Here is a 20,113-nt window from a genome sequence, read left to right on the forward strand (position 1 = left end):
ACAGACTGTTGGGGCAAGTGCTGAAGTGCTGTTCGCGAGCACCTATGAAGGCCGGCACGATACACAAGGGGGTGGGTGGCCAGCACCACGCCCGACCGCCTTTGTTATCCCCAATGACAATGTTTACACACCACACCAGTTGCGGATAAAGCGTAGTTTGTCGGGCGTTTTTGAAGGGGCGGGCCTCGCGTGGCCATGGGCTGCGTGGGCCTTGGGCCGTATGCGGCCCCGCGAGCCATCGACGCGACTGACAGCGCCCCCCGCCCCTGCGCGCCCTCCTCCTCTTGCAGTGAGGCGGAGGCCACGAACCTCCGTGACGCCGTCGGCCTGGCCCCGCGTCCCGTCGCGTCAGGCCCATTCCACGGCGGCTTCGGGCCGTCGGCGGACGCCTTGGAAGAGCCGCCGATCGACCCCGCGGACGTCGATGCGGCGGCTCCGCTGTTGGAGCCCCTGGCGGACACGCTGGTGGACGCGCTGGTGGACACCCTGTCGGAGACGTTGGTCGAGACGTTGGTGGAGACGTTGGCGGAGACGATGGCGGAACCGCTGAGCGTGCAGCTCATGGGGCACCAGGTCGAGGCGTCGTCCGCCGTTTCCACCGCGGCGTCGCTGCTGCTCATGCCCTCCCCGGTTCCTCATCAGACAGCGGCGCCCTGCATGGCCACCGGCGCCCCCTCCTCTTCTTCCTCCTCCTCCTCGCCCCCCTACGTCGCCGAGATCCTGCGCACCCTGGAGGTCGGCCTGCCCGGCTGCAGGAAGCGCAAGCGGTCCGAGGACATCGCGAACCCCGCGCAGACGGCAGCGCACCACCCCGAGATGGGGCTCTACTGTCCGCCCCAGCCCCTGCAGAAGCTTCATCGTCCTCAACTTCATCACCATCACCACCAGCAGCAGCAGCAGCAGCATCAGTTCCAGACCCCAGTGTGGAGCGAGCGAATGTTGGCAAGCGCAAAGCATCAGCCGGAGTCGTCGCCGGGCGGGCTGCAGTGCACGCCGCCCTACACCCCAGAGAAGGCCTCCACCTTCCTGTTCAACCCGTGCGACGTGGCCGCCCGCCAGCAGACCTTTGTGCCGCCCTCGCCGAGCCCCGGCGTGTACGATCAGCTGCCCCCCACGCCCGACAGCCCCTTGACCTCCGCCGCGGCCTCGCGCCGCTCCCTGCCGCCCATCGGCACCTTCGGGGGCGGGCGGCGAGCGCCGGGCGCGCCGCACGCCGCCCGCGGCCCCCACGCGTACTCCGAGGAGGAGAGGGAGCACATCAACGTGCTCGCGCGGCAGATCAGCACGCTGGCCGAGACCTTCGACTCGTACATGCGCGCCGGCGGCGGCGGAGGCAGAGGGACTCAGAGGCAGGAGGGCGAGGAGCTGAAAGCGTCGCACACGAGGCTCTTCCTGTCAGGCCGCAGCTCCTCTCTCCCCGAGACTCGCTCCGGGTGGCTGGAGGCGCAGGCCGACTGCTCCGGGGAGCTCGCCGGAGTCGGCGGCGACGGCGGCGGCGGCGCGCCCGCCTCGCTGCTACCGCCGCCGTCACCTTGCAAGCGTTGGAGGAGTCTGGACTTCTCGATCGTTCCCGAGCTGGAAGAGGGCCCCTCGTCGTCATCCGTCGACCGAGAGGTCGTGTTCGACGCTCTGCTCAAGGACATCGTGGACCTGCAGGAGAATGAAGCGGCGGCGGTGGAGGAGGGGGTCGCGGGAATCATGTCGGCAGGAGGAGGAGGCGGAGGAGGCGGAGGAGGAGGCGGAGGAGGGGAGGGGTTGGGTGAGCCGTGCCTTGTCGCGGAGCCCCAGGCCGCTGCCGCGAGCTCCCCGTGTTTTGGGCTTCGTGCGTCTGAGTTGTATCAACTCGCCGAGGGCAGCTCGCCGCACCACGCGCCAGGTGAGCCACTCGTCGGGTCGCCAGGATTCTGGGAAACGTTCAGAGCGGGGGGGGTGGGGGGGTTCTTTGATTGGTTGTCATTCGAGGGCTGTATCGCAAAAGGGTCCGTGACACAGATTGGCGGATGTTACTGTCATAGTGACATCGCACGCCCTATTTAAGGCCCAAGACCTGGAGGACATTTTCACATTTCTGGAAACTGCCTGATGATGCTGATTGTAACTTAACCAGTGAAACGTCCGCACCCAATTGTTGAATGTTGCGACGATGCTCACCAACAACAGCACTACCGGTGGTGCTGATGCAGAATCAAAATATCTGTACTGGAGGAATCCGATGAGCTATAAAGCTCTTTTTTCACAGATGTCCAGTAGGGGCGGGTCAGAATGTTACAACAACAACAAACAGTACAACAACACGATAGGTGAGCAAAGTGTAGGCAAGGTAAACAAATAACTTTAAAAAAATATTAAAATAAAACTAAACCATTTTTGATCTTACCAGGGAAAGCGCACTGAGCTATTCGCTTAATTTGGTGTTCACGTGACAACTTTATTAATTGGCCGTGACAGGTGGAGGAGGGCTTTACGATGCGCATTTTACTCGCGCGTTATGAATCCTACTTTGAATCCGATGGGTCAAAATGTCCCACAACCAAAGAACCGGGGGGGGGGGGAGGGGGGGGGGGCGTGAGGTCGCGAACAGCGATGGCAATTCAGCCGGATCCGCCGACACAAAAACTGTGGACTCAAGTGGTAACGTCCGCGTGCTTCGATGCATTTAGCGAGGCACGCGAGAGTCAAATTGACTCGCGCAGACGTGCGGCAAAGAACACACCGAGACGAGTTCAGTCCACATTCGTCCGCCGTAAAGGTCGATCGGTGTGTGTGATGTCACGTGTCGGTGCTGTTGTTACCTCTTCAAAAAGTCTTCTGTTTTAGACAATAATACTGACAATACTAATTTTTTCATGTGTTTTTTTGTCTTTATCGTTCCAGGTGGAAGCCCAAAGGAACGACCATTCTGAAATAAGTCTCTTGACTTACAGGCTGTGGAGTATGGCATATTGCCATGGACTAGCAGACACCGGTATTATCCCTGTGCCCTGGAAACAGTAGTTTCTGGTTAGGGAAATAGGGACCTGTCTGTATGTACGTGTATGTGTGTTGCGTCTTTGTGTACATTGCGAGCTGTGTGTGCCGTGGTTGTGTTTTCATAGGCTGCGTACGCGTGGGCAAGCGACGTTAGTGAACACCCATTTAGAGGTTGCCAGCACCGTTCACGCCCGGCCGCCTTTGTCTCCCCGGTGTTGAAGTTTTACACGCCATCGCTTCAAGTACCCGGTTAAGGCTGAAGTCGATTTAACAGAGGCCCAGGGTGAGTCCAAGATGCCGCTTGCCCACTGGTGTCAGCCGTGGCTGGGGAATGAGCCCAGCTCCTGGGATCGCAGTGCGGATTAGAAAACTGCTGCGGCGTAATTCTCTCCCATGAACCGGGAAATCTTTGTCTTAATCGGTGATCGCTGTCGCCATTACATCCCCTACTATGCAGTACAAGACTAAACGGGGAACATATTGTGTGTGTGTGTGTGAGACAGTTTGTCTTTATCGTCTGTGTGCAAGTTCTACTGCAAAAAAGACCACACTTACACAAAGCGGGTTGTGTCAATATGTGCAGTATGTACATAGTAATTGACACCGTTTGTCAGTCCACTGCTGGATGAAAGTACGTAAGACGTATGTATATATGAGATACCCTGATTATTGTGACCGCATACGTACGCACGCACACACGTGCCCCGACACGCTGGATTCGTTTGGCACTCGATTGAGAGGCCGGTCGATACGTGGCGGATACGCGCTGCAAACGGAACCGTGCGATTTGCGCACGTGTATAGAACTCTTCGGTCAACCGAATTTAATGCTTAACTTTTTAATATATATGCATAAACGTATATATATATAGAAACGCATTAACAAATGGTATTGAAATATTTTCAAGGATTTATTTCTTTTAAAAACTAAAAAAAATCCCGCGCTTAAAGAGATGCCGCTGCGTGGCGTCATCGACGCTGAAACCTCGGAGGGGGTCGGTCGCTATCGGATAGCGGTCGTCGTCGTCTCTCTCCGCTGTTCGGGGAGTGTGGTGGCGGCGGTGGCGGCGGTGGTGGTGGCGGTGATGGTGGCTGGTTCACACGCTCGCACACGCCGCTCACCTACTGGACGTCTGTGAACAAAAAGAGCTTCACAGCTTATCGGATTCCTCCAGTTGAAATCAACTTTCCGATTCGTCCTGCTTCGGGGGTTAGAACGGAACGGGCCTCTGCCCCGGGTAGCGCCACACCACTCGAGCCGTTTGTAAAAATTATAATCCTGATACGAAGGTCAACTCGGCATCCTATCTTATCATCATGATCATCAAACACATTGGCCTTAGCGCATCAATTACGCGATATGAAGCAAGGGCCATGGCCCGAAATGTCTCAGATTATATATTTTGTCTTTTAAGACCACAGTGTTGTTGTTGACACGGAATGTGTCCATGGGTTTTTGTTATTTGTGCACCACTGCCAACTCAGCAGCAGCAGCACCACCAAGTAATTTGTTTACTCATCCTTACAGGATTGATAACATTGACACCGCTCTGTGCGCGCGTGTGAAGTTAACACTTGGTGGGCTGGTGAGACTGGACCTCCCCCTCGCCGTGACAATGTGGAATCTCCAAATGTTTCCATGGCAGTCCATATAGTTTGACGCGTTCAAAACATTTGAACCGCTTTCGATTGTTGGCCGATTGACACATTCATTCGTACGCCATTCGGTTGCAATGAAACGCAAGTCTGCGAGCGAGGGCTGAGAGGCGAGTCTTCACGCCGCGTCACTGTGGGGTGACCAAGGGCTTCGTCGCGTACAAATGAAGTTGGGTGAACCTCGTGGGCTGGCCAGCTGGTGGCCGCTGTTGAGCCCCATAGGCCACATTTGCCAGTGGTCGCTCGTTTGTGCACTCGAGTGGAAACATTTTGTGGACAGCCATTAGGGGGGATGAGGTGAATTCTAACTTCGTGAAGAAGATGAACTCGATGGCCGTGCATCGACCCAATAAGTGAAACTCACAACTTGCCTCTGTGTTAAATAGTTCTTCGTGATAAGATATATTTTTTGTAAAAATGTAAACGTATACCCAAAACGACTATTTATTACGGACTGTCGAATATTTTTTTGGTGACGAATTTTCGTGGATATCGTATATTTATTTGTATTGCCACATGGTGACGGATCGAAATAAACATTATATATTATGAACAAGCGCGCGTGACGCAAGACTGCTCGTCTTTATTGTCGGTGTTGCATCGCATTTCGAGAGCAACGGCATGCTAACCATAACCCAAAGAGCCCAAATGCAGCCAAAATCGCCTAATTTAGGCCATGCTTACACAACCCCCTAGCATCCGGGTCTTGGAGAGGCCCCGAAACCTTTTTCCACTGCACAACCGAGCCACGCCGACGCCACCCTGACGCAGCTCATGAGAGGCCAGGTCACTATTCCGCTACAGGAGTCGGAGTCGCACTGCCGACGTCGTGCACGGCAAACGAGCGCCGATGGGTGCAGGCGAATGCAGCGGTGCCACGTCCTCGCCACATACCCACTGGCCCCACGAGCAATGAATGCTTTGTTAGCCCCACCCCTGATCATGCTCGGCACCCTCCCCTCCCCCCCAGTCAGATTTAGATGCCTTGATTTAGAGGCCAGCGTGTATATCATGGCTTGGTTCTGGTTCGGCACGGCAAATGGACGGCGGGAAAACCATCCCTGTACCGCGCAAGAGCCCTGCACGAGCGCGGCGTGCATGTGGCCAGTGGGAACGGGGCAGGAGGCGCCACCACCTGCTTCGTTGTCCCATCACGCCACACCTGCAGCTGCCCGAGAATCTCTCTTGAAGGGCATCGCCTATATGTCCAGGTCAACACATTCATCAATAACACTGTGGGCCCTATAATAATCATAAATAAGGCGCCGTTTCCGGCAATGGCTCTTCCTTCACGGTGCTATTTGACGAATGTGTCTAGTTTTTTGTTGTTGTTAACTGCGGTTGTGCACCCGTGCCAAACCAGAAGCAGCAGCTTCACCAAATAATTTTTTTTGTTTCCGGACGGACGCTGTTTTGTGGCACGCGCTACCCAAGCTCGGCAGAGCATTGGGTGATGGTGGCTGGAGGAGGAAGACACCGGCGGTTAGAGTCAACACCAGGGCCACCAAAGAAAAGCCTCCGTGCCGCCCTTGTCCCACCGTTAGGTTCGGGCATCTTGAGGTGGCAGTCGTTATTTAGACGAAAATCACACATCCAAATGCTCCTCTCTTTCACAACGGCACAAAATCGGACGGAAAATAACACGTTAAAGTAGTTTATTGCTGACAAAATACAGCAATCCCACTATCAACGAAATGCAAATCAGTTACCACCATTCTTAAAACACATGCGAGAGTTTCGTCAAAAAAGAGCAACGACTGTGATACTCTTCTGACCGTTCGTGTGAGAATATACGTTGGGCGTCACACTTTTTATTGTGTTTTTGAGGTCACTGCATTCGTGTTAGCTAGCCTAGCTTTAATACGCCGCCGGAATCGCCGATGTGGATGTCTCTCAACGTCGAGATCACGGAACGGCGGAGGCCGACTCCCCTAATCACCGGCTCGCACTGCGACCCGCGTGGAACAGAATTCGCACGCACGGCGGTGCCGCGGCTGGCGGCACCACCGTGCAACGGAAAAACATTTGAATTGCGTCGGTTCCGCGGTAGAGGTCTCGACTCACAACGGGAAGAGGTCACAAGGTCAAATTCTGTGATCTGGGATCAATTCGGCCTTATTGCCAATGCACCTCTGGGGGTTGAAATAATACGTACCAAATTAATTGAACTCATTTTTATTTTACTCGGTAAGGCCCACTGAGCTATGTAGCTCTTTTGCAGGAGCGACCTGGCCACAGATGATAGGCTCAACTAAGTGGCTTATCAAGTGGAAATTTATAGCAGCCAAACACTCTAAACACGTTGATTCTAAATGTGGAGAGAAAAACCGGAGGATCCGGATAAAAAAAATCCACGCGGCCACGGGAAGAACATGCAAACTCCAAATATACAGCAGGTGCCAGGGTCAGAATCGAACCCACAACCTCCTGCATACCAGGCGAGGGAGTTAACATCTCCCTTGCCACCGTGGCACCCCGATTGTGGACAGCCAACAGCGCTTGTTGCGTGGCTATACGAACGCTCAACCTGAGCGTTTCTGATTGCTACCACCGGCTCCGGCCACTCCAAATGCTCACGTGACCACAAACACACCGTGACTTTACAAACCCTCTGACATTACGTACAGGAGGAAGGCCTCACCACTGAGCCTCAAGGCTTTCCTTAAAGTCTTGCATCGGGATGTTCCACCAATTTTATTTTCCTTCGTCGTCGTCGTCGTCGTCGTCGTCGTCGTCGTCATCATCATCATCATCCTTCTACTTCTGAAGCCAGGTCAATAAAAAGAAATACCACCACATTGTGGGAAAACAACAGTGGTCATCCGATAAGCGGATAGTCATAGAAACGTGGAGTTACCACCGCAGACTCAAAACCACCCAAGTGCTCAAATATATTTGAGTATGGAGGCACTTTTAACTTTTTGAAGGAAACAATTTCGTGATTAAATTACAACGTCTAATGTAAACTAAACAAACGGCAAGAATGTGTGATTAAAAGGGATTTGGCAATCCCAGATAACGATACCGAGAAACAAGCGGTGAACAATCCTCAATTCTTTATAGCAGAAGGCGAGTGTCAAACACATAACAGCGCGCGTGTGCACGCAGCCTGTATTGCCATTCAAACGTTCAGGCTTGGACTACGTTGAGAAATATTCGTGACGAGCAAGCCCAGCGCAATAGCTATCGATACAGGAATCCTACAGCAGGAGTTTCACCAGATACACATTCCCTACCACGCCCCCCTCCCCACAACCTCTCTCTTTACTGCATCGATGGTGACCCCCTCCCCACCACCTCCGCCATGTACACGCACCCCCCCCTCCCCTCAGTTGAGATGGAAACCCTTCTCGATGGTCGCCGACAGAAGCCTCTCTCGCATGATTTCCTCTGACGAATATTCGGGCAGTTTGAGGTAGTGGACGCAGGTGTTCACCGACGGGAAGCTGCCGTCCGTCGCGTCGACCTGCGCACGCAAGCACAGATGACGCACGGCTCGTGAGAAAGACAACACGCCCACAGGGGGGAAGAAGTGGGGGTCGGTGGCGGCGGCTGTACGACGGAGAGACTCGTGGCCATAGGAATGTGGAATTTCATGACTACTGGTCACGGTCGCCAATGAAGGTGGGCATCGTCCCATTTGTTCACTTGAAAAAAGGGAGGTTTATAGTTAACGTCTTGCCTTTATTTGGATGAATGATGATGATCATGGTAGTCATTCCAATTAACAAATAAAACTATAAGCTAGTTTTAGATCACCATGGAGGGCCCACTAAGCAATTTAGCTCTATTGCACAAGCGATAGCGCAACTAAGTGGCCTATCATGTGGAAGTTTATAGCAGACAAATACTATAAACACACGATGATTCTTTGTATGGAGGAGAAAACCGGAGGACCCAAAGAACAATCCACGCAACCACAGTGAGACAGACGCGCAAACTCCAAATATACAGCAGGCATCAGGGTCGGGATTGAATTCACGAACTCCTGAATACCAGGCGAGGTAGTTAACATCTCGCCACCGTGGCACCCATGTTGTAGTAATGAATCGAAATTCTCCCTCGGAAAAGAGACCTTGTGTCTAAGTAGGCCCGTCAGCTGGTAATGGATAAGCTTATGTCACCGATCGTTCAGCTGCGGTGGCTAGGAGCGTTTCACGCTCTCCATTTGGAGCGGGTGGCCTCGCGGTTAGCACGCTCGCCTCTCAGCGCAGAGGTCACCGGTTCAAATCCAACTCGAGGAAGGTAACGGGTTTTCAACTTGCGTTCACGCACAGGCCGTTTAGTTACTCCGCTGCCGAATGAGGGACAGCCAATGGCCAACGTGGGTTATTTGACCATACTTCGCCATGCTGGTCAATGAGGGTCGCAAGGGTGTGCAACACAGACGCAGAGCACAAAAGCACGGCACGGCGAAAGATGTTACCGCACCGCCCTCCGCTGCTCACCGCTTAGTCTCGCAGCAGCCTAACAACCTGGCAGGCACGGTGGTCGCCCCTCCGAGCACTATCCAGGCCCAAACTTAGCTTCCCAGAGCTGACGAGATCGGCCACATTCTTGGCGATTCGATGAAAGGCTTTATAATGCAAGTCTAAAGATAGCGAGTTTGAGTGCCACACGTTAGATATGAAGGTCCACACACATACGTGGCATTTCAGGTTAGTCAATTATACTAAACTCAATTATACTAAAGAGTAATTTTAGAATAATGTTTTAGCTTTCATAAGTGAAAATAAACACTATTGAGGTTGTGATGTGATCACTTAAAAATGCATTTCCAAGCCACCCTCAATCTGTGGCTATCAGCTCGGTTGAAATTATTTATATCTCAATTTTAACTCTCGCACTGCGACTTGACCCACAAAAATACAATTACGAATCATATGGGTCGCGAAAGCACACGTGATATAACGAAGCTACGTCATGCTTGAGAGGCGTTGGGGACGCGTTCTAAACTATTTTATTTACCACCTAAAGCCCACCGAGCTATTCGCTCTGCTACAGAGACGACCTGGCCAAACATGATGATAGCTAATCCAAGTGGCTTACATCATCACCACGCGAAGGAAATTGATAGTGACAGCCAAAACTGGAAGAACACGGAGAAAAATCCACGCGACCACCATGGGGAGAGCGAGAGAGAACACGCAAATTCCAAACGAAAGGTTTCCATCGCTCTATGCGAGTTCGCTGGACACAATTTCACGTCCATGCCGCTCACCTATTTGTGCCCATAATTCACGACATCTGGTTTGAATTCAGTCAAACGTGGCTACAAGCGGTCGGACGTGGGCCAACATTACGTGTGCACTGTACGCACGGCTACTCGGCAGGCAGCCGTGGGTCGTGCGGTTTTGCTTCCTGTGCGCTTTTGCGGGGAAACCATACATGCATCGTCAGGGTCAGGATCGAACCCACGAACTCCCGTGCACAGGGCGATGGAGATGGAGTCTCCTGGCCACCGCGGCGTCCCATCGTCCTAGCCCAGGAGCCACAGGTTGCCTAAAACTTAACTACAATTTAAAGTAAAGATTTTTGTATTCATCATCAGGTGTGAAATCCAAAACAAGAACTTTTTCTTGCTGTGGATTTCACACCTGATGATTGCTTGTGTTGCAGTCGAAACGTCGTGAGAATTTGTTGTTTAATATTTGTATTGTTAAATATTTATTATTTTATTTCCCTTCTACGTGACTCTACCGAAAGAACCAAGAATATGAATCCCTGCAGTCACGAAAGCTTTAAATCAAAATTTCAAGATTTTGTATTAAATATAGCAAGGAATGGGTCACTATGGAATGGCTTGGCAACAACAAAATGTACAGTCAAACTATGTTGTTAAATAACAACCAAGGGGCAAATAAACGAAATCGACGCAGTTAATTCCACCACCTATTTTGTTGATTTAAGTGAGAATTTGTTTGCCACTTGCCGTATACCCTCTGCGTTTGCGTCTGTGTACCAGGTAGCTCTGCTTGCGACGCGGCTCTCAAACTATTTTTGGTCAAAGACAACAACAAAATGTCTCTTCTTTTAAAAGGTTTTTTGCAGACCCCCGTCCTAGCCGATGGGCTCTCCGGCGCACTGACCTTGCGCACGATGGTGAGCCGGGGGTGCAGGTTAGCGAGGCCGCCGGGAGGCAGCGACGAGCAGCCGGTGGTGAACTGGAGGAACGCCTTCCTCTCTTGGGCCGACATTCCGCACAGCACGTTCACAAACCTGAGGAAGCCGGGGCTGCGAGGGGGGGGGGGGGGAGGACGGGACAACGTTCAAACGCGCGTGGTAATGGGGGATGGCGGCGGCGGTGGCGAACGCTGCACGTAGCTGCCTCCAATCCAGTGGTGTGGTAGTAGCGGCGAGGGTTGGTGGATCGCAGCACGAATGATCAAATGTTGCGAGATTCCCTCCCCATGGACACTGAGGAAGTGCCATACCCTGGCTTGCCAGCAGAATGTATTACAGAAAAGTTTGGACTATTATCATCTGTCCCTTCTCTATGGGAAAAACAGGGTGTCCCATAAGCAGGGAATCAGTGAAAAACACATAATTCATACTTTTTTGTTTCTGCAGGCCCAAGATGCCGGAGTAAGGAAGAACGGGTCCAGATAATTCTACTGCTAGGAAATCGGAGTCAGAGGGAGGTCGCTGTTGAATTTAACAGACTGCATCCAGACCGCGGGCCAATAACACGAGAGCCGTGTTAGTTTTTTCCTCCGATTCCAGACTTCTGGGACACCCTGTAGACTGTTTCCCCCTCGCATGCATGGGTTTTGTCCGGATGTTCTGGTTTGCTCTCAATGTATAATAAACTCTCACCATTGGCCAAATACTTCTTAATATACAGTAGAACCTCGGAGATCGAACGCACCAGAACTCGAACAAATCGGTGTTCGAATGATATTTACGAACATTTTTTGCCCCGGACGGGCAATCGTGACTTGAAAGAACCTGTACGGCTGAGACGCGTATGGCCAGCGTGCATGACGCTTGCCCAGACAAAGGTTTTACCACCTCCTGCTCCTTACCACCTTCCACTCCAGCTATCAACTCTCCTTACTACAGGTAAAGTGAAGTTCAATGTTCGTTTATTTCATTTATTCCATATATTTATTCATTTATTCCATTTATTTATTGTGTTTCTTGTTTTTTTGTATGATGTTATGCATGTAATTACTGTAAACTTCGTGTAAAGAGATTTCTTGCGCCTGGAACCAATTTATGTAATTTACATTTATTCTTATGGGGAAAATTAATTCAATGTTCGAACAAATCGGTGTTCGAATGGCCTTCTGGAACAAATTAAGTTAGGGAACTGCAAAGGAATCTTTGGCGCCGGCTTACCGACTTGGCAGCCTTTGCAGCTTGGATCTGTGGTTTCTACTCAGCAATTGTGAGACGCAATTTCCATGAGCGATGACGCTGCGTAAAATGAATCGTTATTTACTTTTCAACAATTTCGAGCCGAGTGCGGCCACAGCTGCGGAAAGTCTGAATCTCTGCAGGTCGTTTGTCAGAACTGCTTTTAGGGTCCCATGTGTTTTTCGGTCTCACGTGAATTTGCTTCGGATTTGCTTTGACGAACAGCCCCAAATAAACATTTATTTCGTCCCGGAACGAAAGTGTGACGCATCTTTGTCTGTCATTTACCAACCGTGGGATCATTGGCGATTACGACCAGGGCTTCCTCGCAAAAGAAACACGCATCTCAATGGGCATGGGCTCTAGCCAGGGGGGGGGGTACATTCAGCGAGCAGAGTGCACTGAACGTGGCGCTACAAGGTGGAAAAATAAGAAAATGAATCATCATCGGATATCAGAATCAGAACATTTATTTATACTCGGGGAATCCGATGAGCTATGAAGCTCTATTTCACAGATGCCCAGTATGGAGGGTATGCGGCGGGGGGGGGGTGGGTCGAATTCCTTCGTGTGGAATGGTGGCGCTGTGGTTAAAGTACTCGTGTCGGCATGCGAGGGCTTACGAGTTCTGATCTTGGCCAGGAGTCAACCCCTGCCCAATCATCCCTCCAGCGTCGACAAACATTCGTTCCATTTTGTGGGAAGTCAACGGCGGTCATCGGATGGATGGAGACGACAATTCCTTACCGCGGAGAATGCGGAACTTTTAACCGCTGCCCCCCGCTGACCTCCAATGGAGGTGAGCGTCACCTCGCGGCGGTGTGCGCAGGGCGGGAAGTGGGGGTCAAAGCGCTCACCTCTCCCTCGTGTATCCCAGCTTGGGCTCCGTGTAGTTGGTGATGTCGTCCGCCGTCCACGACGGGCACTGGTCCCCGCACAGGATGAGCTGCACTTCTTCAGGGCTGAAGGAGCTCAGCTTCTCCATGGGGTACACGCGGTTGAAGCCGTCTTTCAAGGAGACACGGCGACAGTGACGCGCACGCGCGCACGTTGAGAACGACGCGACGAACACAAGCGACGCGCGACGCTCGTGAAACCAACCGCCATTGTTTCTTCATTATTTTAAATATTTAACTTGGCAAATCTGAAATTAATTGGGCGCATTTGTTCAGGTGACAACTTTATTAATTGGCCGCGTCAGTTGGAGGAGGGTCTACGACACAACACATTTTACTCGCGTGATCGAGCCAAAAGTCTGTGATGAATAGCAATACTGTGCGTGAAAGCCAACGTGTGCTGATCTTTAGTCACTTTCCCCTAAAGCTAACAACCGTTTAAAAATTTACCACCAATCTTCACGCCACCTATCTCTCACTGTTTTATCAACGGCTTTCCGTCTCGTTGTCGTCAAGCGTCTTATTGACGCACGGTATTGTTGTACTGTACGTGCATTGTCACATCAATAATGGCATTAGCCTCGACGAATGAGTAAGAACTTCTACCTCTGAAGGCGTCGACTTGTTTCCGAATGCCGGAGTGGAGGCAAAAGTCGAACATCAGGTCCACGTACTCCTCGGCGTTCTCCAACGTCACAATCTGCCGGAGAAAATTGAGACGTAACAAATATTGTTGTTATTATCGTACAAGTACGGTCCCCTCTTGTCAATCCACTGCTGGATGAGGGCCTCCCCATGTCACGTGGGCTATGGGGGTTTATTTGTCTGTATGCGCCACGGTGGTCAATGCCGGTTGGCAACGGCTTCTTCTTGTCGTCCGGATGACCGCTGCAACGTATGATCTTGTGTTTTGATTTAGTGTGCTGATTTTTAAAGGTGCATTTGAAAAATTTTGATACTCCTATTGATGCTCCTGCTGTTGTGGAGTGACCCCTGCAGCCAGCTATGGCTGCAGGGTTTGGTGGTACATGTTGTTTATGTCGTTAATTGTGAAATTTTGGTCACAGTTCCTATGATCACTGTTACATTGCTTATGGCTTTATTTTGGTGATTTCTAAAACGTTTTGTGGTTTGGCCATGTTTGTTTGTTGTAGTACGGAGTTAGAATAATGGCTTTAATCTAAGTTCTCTTGTGGTTGTTGTTATTTGAATGCATCCCACTGGGATTTTTGCACACAGCATTGGTGTACGGTGCTTTTTCTGGAAGATTTGGGTGTTTTTTCCTAAATGTTTCTTTTTGCGCATAGTCACTTTAAGATCTTCTTGGTTCTTTCGGTAAAGTCACGTAGAAGGGAAGTAATAAAATAATAAAAATAAAACATAATAAAACAATTCTCACGACGTTTCGGCCACAACGCAAGTAGCCGTCCTCAGGCGAAGAATGAAACACCACCAAGCTTGAAGCGTATATTTAAGCTGGGTTAGAGGGGGGGAGGTGGGAAGAAGAGCGCCTAGACAAAATAATTTGCATATCAAGAGGAATTCAGCATATGGAAAATGCGTAGGAGGTGGGCGGGGGGGGTTCCAAATCAATACTATGCCCGTGCATTATGCAGGATTAGCAGCATCAAAGGGGGGGGGGGAGGGGGGTAGCATTAACAAAGGAAAGGAATGTTAATAGTATGTAGCTGCAGTTACTAAACAACCACGTAAAAAACTAAAGTATAAACTGCATAACAAACTAAGGTATAAACTACATAGCATCATCAGTATACTTACTATACTCTACAATAAGCTGAGTTACTAACAGTAAGTAATACATAAAAAAAAATTCTACGTTGTAAAAAATTAAATACATGAAACTGAAAACTGTTTCTTCTTCTTCTCTGTATGTAGAAATTCCCGAAGCTATCACATGGCTTACAAACTTAAACCTGGGCGTATAATTTAAACATGCTTGTCATTTCTTAAGAACTGCATTTCCTTTAGAACTGCTTTTTGTGTTTCGTTTGTTGTCCTTCCCCCGCACCTCTGATTAGCACAGCTTGCTACGTACGGTGCAAAAGAAATCCAACATACATACATATGTACGCTCGAAGAAGGCTCTTTCTACAGCGAAACTTGATCACGGTTCTATGTTGAGGTGAGACGATCAATGGCTCACGGGATGGTAAAAGTGGATCACTGCTCTTGCCGTTATAGCTGTTCCTCCGGGAACTGCGTACATTAAGCACTCGCTGGCAATGTGGCTCATGGACCGTGCCTCGCTGCATTTTCAGAGCGGGAAGTCCTTGATGCTCCCCACTTATTCTATTTTTGTTATTTCGCCAAGGCGCTCATGCAGTCATTCTGTTCTATCCTTGCGCGTGGAAATATGTGGTTGTTCAGGAGCTAATTGGCCAACGCCGGCCGCGACATGACCCAGAAGAAACCAATTACGAATCATAACAATGGTCGTGAACGCCTACGTAACAAAATCAAAATAAGAGTCGTTTGTATTTTTTGAAGTGATTCATGATCGCCGCCGACGAGCGCCGCGCTCACCTCGTCTTCCCCACAAGACTTGAGGTCGTAGGCGGCGAAGCCGTGCACCTTGGACGACGGGCAAAACTGGAAGTTTAACCTGTGGGGGGAAACAAGAACAGAAATTTTCCCAGTTAGCAGCAGATTGCACGTCGGCTTTCGCGACCGATATCACGATTCGTAATTTAATTTTTACCGACACGATCCATTGCCCAGAAACAACCAAGGGATTAATCGGCAACGATTATGTTCTCAGGCCGAGGTCGAGGCTGGCAACTCAAATAGCAACGCAGAATTTCAACCGGTGGCTCAGCTGCTTCAACGGAGATGGGCACGGCCCCCCAGTGCTCGCTTACGAAGAGAGAAACCGCTTTCACCTGGCCACCAAAACAAGCACCTGGCACCTCCGATTAGCGCCATTGGCTACGTATGGTGTGAAAGAAGTTCAACATACATAGACTCACGCAGAAACCCATAGACTCACACACAAAACCATAGACTCACAGAGAGACCCATAGACTCACACAGAGACCCGTAGTTTGTTGTCCTTCCGCCGCACCACCGATTAGCACGGTTGGCTACGTATGGTGCGAAAGAAGTTCAACATACACTCAGTACATACATCCTCGTCAAACATTCCTCGCCGTCGTCATCTTCTACCCTATCATCATTCTCACTCACTGATGCTTCCCGCCGCTGTGCCGCGAGGCGAATGATTCACTCGGAAATCCGCCGCACCGCCTTAAACGCCAAACCGCCAACGTAACGGCGAATGCAACCGGGCACCGCGAGAGACACAAATAACTTAAAAAATTCGCATCTCGTACCCAAGGTCTTCAATGGCCACCGGAGTTCCCGTGCCCGTCGAGTTGTTGAGCATGAGCTCCTGCAGCATGGTGTTGCGCTCGTCCTCCGACAGGGACCTGTTCCCGAGGATCTGCTTCCGCTTGATCGCCAGCTCCTTGAGCTCCTTGAGGAAGCGCGCGCGGTGAGGGTTGATGACCGCCAGGTCCTCCCAGCCCAGGATGCCGTGGAACCACGCGGGAGCACGCGGCTTCGGCGGGTCCAGAATGAACTCGGACTTGCAGTCGTCCTCCAGGCTGCCGACCGACAGCGTGTCGGGGGGACCCTCCTCGAGCGACGCCTCGGACGCCACCTCGCACGGCTGGAGGTCGCCGTCGTGCGGGTCGCCGTGCTCGTACAGCGGCTTGCACGCCGCGCCGCTAATGTCGCCGTTGCACATGAGCCTGAAGAAGGGCCGCGACAGGGGGATGTCCACGAGGCGGTTGTCCTGCACGCACTTGGCGAGGAAGATTCCGAGGAAGAAGAAGAGCTTGACGACTCGCTCCACCTCTTCGCTGTCCTGCGGGAGCGGCGCCGGGAAGAGGCCGCTCAGGTGCTGCACGTAGAAGCCCTGAGGTTTCACGCCGTCGCCGAGGTCCACCTGCTGATGTTGGGAGAGGTGGTGGTGGGGGGGCGGCAACAGTGGTGAGCGACCGACCACGGTGAATCACCGTGTCAACGTTGTCGTCACCATCATTGTCGTCGTTTTCAGTTGAGGCGTAACGGATCCAGTGATTCCATGGATTAATATCCTTTGCTTAAGCTTGTGATGTACACGTCGAATTGAGCGTGTAAACATTGACGTTATGAGATGTGTACGTTGTATGCAATGGTTTATTTCGCGTTACCCCCCGGAAGCCACTCCAGACTGCTACTATATTCACTACAATGTTAAACACGACGCAAGCCCAACACTTAAAATAAGTAGGTTTCTATTAGTGGCACTGTTCCTCAAAAAAGTGACGAGTAACCGTGCAGACGGTGCTGGCATTACGAGCGTGGCTCTGCGCTGCCAATGGAACTTAACACTGCGCCCTTGTCATTCGAGCACGAAGGCTTCTTTGATTACTTCGGACAAATAACCAGAGCCGACATCCCACAAAGCCCTCGCTCGGCACATCAAATGCTATCCAGCCGGAGTAGTGACTACAGCATCATCACACGTGTCATTTCCATTGCCAGGGGTCCAGTCTTGGATCTCTATCCATTCCTGTCCCTCGTTTTCTTGCAAAGTGCCATGCTTTGTCTGTTCCTTGCCAACCAAAGCACTCAAAAGTGCGTTGACCACACGATATTCTTGGGTTTTTTCGGTAAAGTCACGTAGGTAAAAAATTTAAATAAAAATTAATAAAAGTTAAATAAAAATAAAATAAAAATCACGGCTAGTCTACATAACAAAAGACTTTGTTATGTAGACTGGCCGTAGCTTCAGCTGCACCAACCTTACCATAATAATAAAAAACTCCTATCCAGGGGCCTGCTGCCCTGGCTCCTCCCCCCTCAACCAGTATATATACGGGGTCGGATCTCTTGGAATTTCTCATTTACTTGATACAGCAATCGTGCTGTGACGGTTCCACCTGAAGACGGAGGCTTGTGTTGCCTCCGAAACGTCGTGATTTTGATTTTATTTTTATTTTACTTTAATTAATTTAAATTTTTTACCTACGTGACTTTACCGAAAAAACCCAAGAATATGAATCCTTGCAGTCACGAAAGCTTCAAATCTAGAATTAACCACACGATGCTCACGTCTTTTTCTCCCTTTCCATTTTTTTTTGCCCTCAATCTCACCAGCAGAAAGTTGCGCAAGATTTCGCGAAGCTCACCCCCGGGGGTCTGACCGCAGGCCCCATAAGCGTTGCCCTTCTTATCGCTGTAAACTTTCTAAGCCGACGACGTTGCTTTGCTCTCTGCAAGACTTCTTCATTTGTCGTTCCCCGAACCAAGCAGCAGCATCCACCGCCACTTTGTCAAGACGCCTTTTGCGTGCGGGAAATTATTAATGGTGGGCACAGGACGCGGGAGGGGAGGGGTGGGCACCTACCAGGTTCTGAGCATTGGCAAGGTCGTCGTCGCACAGCCACATGCCCAGGCTCTTCCTCTGGAACTCTGCGGCCACAAGGGCATAGAATTCCAGCGTGGGACCCAGTCCCGTGCCCTCCTCACCAATGAATTCCACCTGGAGAAGCGGAGCGAGTCGACAAGACGACGGCACAGCTCAGAAACTCTTTGCCCCCACGGCGCCCTCAAGACTGACTTTTGAGATGCATTCTCTGTGCACTGATTACACCCAATTCTCGATTATCCGTGGCCATGGGGGGTGGAGGGGCAGGGGGGCGGATGTTGGCCCGCATAAAACAATTATATGTATATTACAAAACATACAGTTGTATTTTTGGGAACCCATTTGCGAAGAACACAGGAACAAAACAAGGCCGTTACAGATAAGGAAGTCAACTTTCTTGAATTGAGCATGATTTTAAGAGTCCGGGGAAAAGAGACGATGGGAGGGAATTCTAATTGGGCTATAAAACGAGGTTTTGTACCTTGGTAAAAACTAGTTTCTATCGTCCATACTGCTGACCACCAGTCCAATGTCATTCTTAACATTGGGCCAGTGGCCTGCAGCATGGGACGAGGATGTTTATTGTGTAGCTGCGTAGAATATCAACAATTTAAAGTTCTCGAACTGTTGACATGGCACATGTATGTTTACTCCTGTAAGTTGGTGGTCTCGCAGACACGTGACAATTGATTGAAAGAATGATCAAAAAGGAATCATTAGTCAAAGTGCACTCACTGAATTGTTACGTTATATTCTCTATCGTGTTATGTTTGTGGAAGATTCGTGCTTATTATTCCCGTAGGCTCATGAGTCAGACAGACAGCATCAGCAAGACGGCATCAGCAAGACGAAATCGATCGCGAAATTAAAACGCAGCGTGCACAAGACGCAAACAAGTGAGGCGGGGTAAGTAAAAAAAAAAAACCGGGCAGAGCAGAACACACAGGCAAGAAGACAAACAAGGGAGTGAACCAGAATTAACGACAAATTCATCGCCACGCAGCAGCGAAGTGGCGGCGGAGGAGGGAGGGGTGGAACCGCTGGTGCCCACTTCCTGGAGACAGTTCACAGCAGTGTTCTTCATTCATTTTCAGGGGAGGCAGGGGGGGGGGGGCACGTTCGCCGACAAGCCATCACACTGAAACCGTTGGGGTTTGACAACAGCACAACGGAGGTGTTTTCACGTGTTGTTGTGTATTGTGTCGGGGGCCGCACGTCAGGGGACCGCACTAAAGGCCACCAGGGGCCACCAGTGGCCCACGGGCCTTGCAATGAAGAACTCTGCTCCCTACTGTCTGATCCGCACTGCGTTCAAGTACCAAGCTGCTGGTCATCTCGCTCTTCTCCCCCTCTGCTTCTTCGCCTTGCACAGCTCCACTTTGGAATTCTCTCCTCTTGTCATCGTCTCTTCCTCACCTCCCCCCCCCCCCCCACAAGCACTTATAATAATAATAACCTTGCTGAATTCACCAAACGTGTTAAATCTGATATATTACAACTCTGATGGTGCTTTAAAGACGCGTCGGCTTTCGCAAACAACGTCGTGATCCGCAACTCATTTTTGGGTCAAAACGCGCGAGTAAAATGTGCGTCGACACCCGTCCATCCACCCCACGACACGAACAATCCTACAACTGTCACGTGGAACAAAACGTGGCCAATTCATCACCGCTTCAGAATGCGACTGGTGTGTTGCACAACGGTCCGCACAACGTTTAACGACCAATTGGACACGAGTTACATCAGGCAGTTGCCAGAATTGTTGCTGGTGGTCCTGTATGTTTGCTGGCCCCTTGACG

General features: G+C 50.8%; 1 protein-coding gene across 15 annotated transcripts in view; it reads right to left on the reverse strand.

Annotated features, from left to right (window-relative positions):
* Positions 1-6,263: 6,263 nt before the first annotated feature.
* Positions 6,264-20,113, reverse strand: part of HECTD1 (HECT domain E3 ubiquitin protein ligase 1) — an 87,246-nt gene continuing 73,396 nt past the window's right edge. For all 15 annotated transcript variants that reach the window (XM_078602573.1, XM_078602569.1, XM_078602576.1 and 12 more), the window contains 7 exons: positions 18,294-18,428; positions 16,231-16,850; positions 15,425-15,503; positions 13,487-13,580; positions 12,842-12,992; positions 10,715-10,859; positions 6,264-8,091 (listed from right to left, as the gene is read on the reverse strand). In XM_078602573.1, the coding sequence (XP_078458699.1) occupies positions 7,954-8,091; positions 10,715-10,859; positions 12,842-12,992; positions 13,487-13,580; positions 15,425-15,503; positions 16,231-16,850; positions 18,294-18,428 (1,362 nt within the window). In that variant the 3' untranslated portion in view covers positions 6,264-7,953. The remainder of the gene's footprint in view (positions 8,092-10,714; positions 10,860-12,841; positions 12,993-13,486; positions 13,581-15,424; positions 15,504-16,230; positions 16,851-18,293; positions 18,429-20,113) is intronic.

This window comes from Lampetra planeri, chromosome 18 (assembly GCF_965212315.1).
Source record: "Lampetra planeri chromosome 18, kcLamPlan1.2.h2, whole genome shotgun sequence".
Classification (NCBI taxonomy): domain Eukaryota; kingdom Metazoa; phylum Chordata; class Hyperoartia; order Petromyzontiformes; family Petromyzontidae; genus Lampetra; species Lampetra planeri.